Consider the following 1,891-nt stretch of genomic DNA (forward strand, 5'->3'; position numbering starts at 1 on the left):
ATCTAGTCTACTATAGGCCCAGTCTCAGCTGAACCAAAAATGAGCTCAGGTATATGCTATAGACTACACATTACATCTATTATGGCTGTTTATTTCTTATAGTACAATACAGTATCAAAAACCCTCAAGGTCGAAATGTCAAGAAAACTTTTAATAAAGGTAGGATAATGAATTATAATGCAATAGACTATTTGGACTGTATATGCTATAGATGATCATGGGAGGATCATGACTTCACTGAATTCAATAGCCATAAAATACATGATACTGGGGCAAGAGTTTTGTATTCCTGAACATAAAGTAGAGGCAATTGAAGCAAATAATAGAGGGAAACAATGGCAATGTCTTAATGGTGTTGTTGGTGAATGGCTGAAATGGAACTTTACGGATGATGTAAAGGAGAAAAAAGTTCAACCAAATTTAGACTGGCTAGTTCAGGCTGTGAGTGTAATAGATGGTAAACTTGCAAACAAACTTAAAAGAGGTAATGATTCAAAAATATGACACAGAAGATTCAATTTAGACTCACATAGTCAGCCCCTTCCACTGCAAGAGAGGAGGCAGACTGGCTATGAGAGACTATTCAATAATGATTATCCTTATCATTGCCCATGCCTATACTCTTGCCCATGTAATAATGTTAATGGTCCATCAAGGGTCATTATAGATAGCATGAGGGCTAAAATCAAAAGGTCTTTAACAATGAGGCTGCATTAAAGAAGAGCATTAAATTTAAACAATATAGAATATTTTCCAATCTAATAACTATTCTAATCTTTTAATTTGTAGATTATGGGTTTGAAGAAAGTTGTGACATCCCTGATATAGGTGAGATTTATAATTCATTACTTTGTTTCTAGTTCTTCAGGGCATATAGAGAGGATACCCTGCCTGCATGCAATGAGATATAGCTCAATTTAATACAAATTAAATCTCATATTATATCTCTACAGGTACTGAGCAACAAGGACAAATTCCACAGCCACTGGTAGAAACAAATAGGTAAATGAAAATGAGGAAGTATTGTGATAACAAATAACCGTGTCAGCTACTACTGCTTATGCTTTCCATTGTATTTAGGCCAAGAGAAGAAGAGGATGAAGAAAATGATTATCAAGAGGATATCAATTGATTAAAACTAAAACTTTAAACATTATCTTAACTTTAGCTATAATTTTATACAGTTCTAAAAATAATGATTTTGGGAGCTTTTATTATAGTTTTTATTGGGATTCCTATTGCATTGACTGTGACCTGGATTAATGGTGGTGATGTTACACTAGATTTACGTACACCTCAAGTTGTATCCCTAGTTTTTAAAAATCCAGAAGGGCAAGGGCACAAGACTAAAGCTAGTTAGGTCAGACTGACTCTGACAAATAGTTTTTTTATAGGTCTTATCTAGATTCTAAGTATTATATATGCACATCAATGAGTGAGAGTATATGAGAGAGAAATGTGGAAAGAGAGAGTGGGAACCATTATAAAAGAGTAGAACGAAAATACTTGTAATTTAAGCACTGCAGTGCTATAGGAATTTGCAATGTAAATGTAATAAAAAATATAGATATCAAGGTAGAGCTCAGCATTATTGGTATTTATGGTACATGTACCGATCAAGGGCCACTGATTGCCACAGACTCTCTGAAGTATTAGGAATATTAGTATTAAGCTTCTAAATTGAACTGGCATTTTTATAATAGTAATTCTTAGTAACAACAACAGCCCTTACACTTCCTGTATAATAGTATCAGTTAGTGAATTAGTGTTGTTCTAGTTCTTTAGAACTAGAACTAAAAAGTCATTTAGTTCCATTATTTTTAGCTAGTTCTAGTTCCAAGAACTAAAACTATAACTAAACTAACGGTTTTCTAGCTATAGAACTATAACT

General features: G+C 33.3%; 1 protein-coding gene across 1 annotated transcript; it reads left to right on the forward strand.

Annotated features, from left to right (window-relative positions):
* The first annotated feature begins 6 nt into the window (after positions 1-6).
* LOC109591059 (uncharacterized) lies at positions 7-1,253 on the forward strand. Its single transcript, XM_020006866.1, has 6 exons — positions 7-49; positions 103-159; positions 212-484; positions 790-828; positions 954-1,002; positions 1,081-1,253. Exons 1-6 carry the CDS (start codon positions 40-42, stop codon positions 1,130-1,132), a joined length of 480 nt encoding a protein of 159 aa, XP_019862425.1. The 5' UTR covers positions 7-39; the 3' UTR covers positions 1,133-1,253.
* The last annotated feature ends 638 nt before the right edge of the window (positions 1,254-1,891 follow it).

The sequence above is a fragment of the Amphimedon queenslandica genome, unplaced genomic scaffold (genome assembly GCF_000090795.2).
Source record: "Amphimedon queenslandica unplaced genomic scaffold, v1.1 AMPQUscaffold_9047_Cont19014, whole genome shotgun sequence".
NCBI lineage: Eukaryota > Metazoa > Porifera > Demospongiae > Haplosclerida > Niphatidae > Amphimedon > Amphimedon queenslandica.

Bases quoted from the DNA above. Each gene is read 5' to 3' on its own strand.
- LOC109591059 (XM_020006866.1), top strand. The intron at 160-211 runs GTAGGATAATGA...TATATGCTATAG, and splicing joins CAAGAAAACTTTTAATAAAG to ATGATCATGGGAGGATCATG. The intron at 485-789 runs GTAATGATTCAA...TTTAATTTGTAG, and splicing joins TGCAAACAAACTTAAAAGAG to ATTATGGGTTTGAAGAAAGT.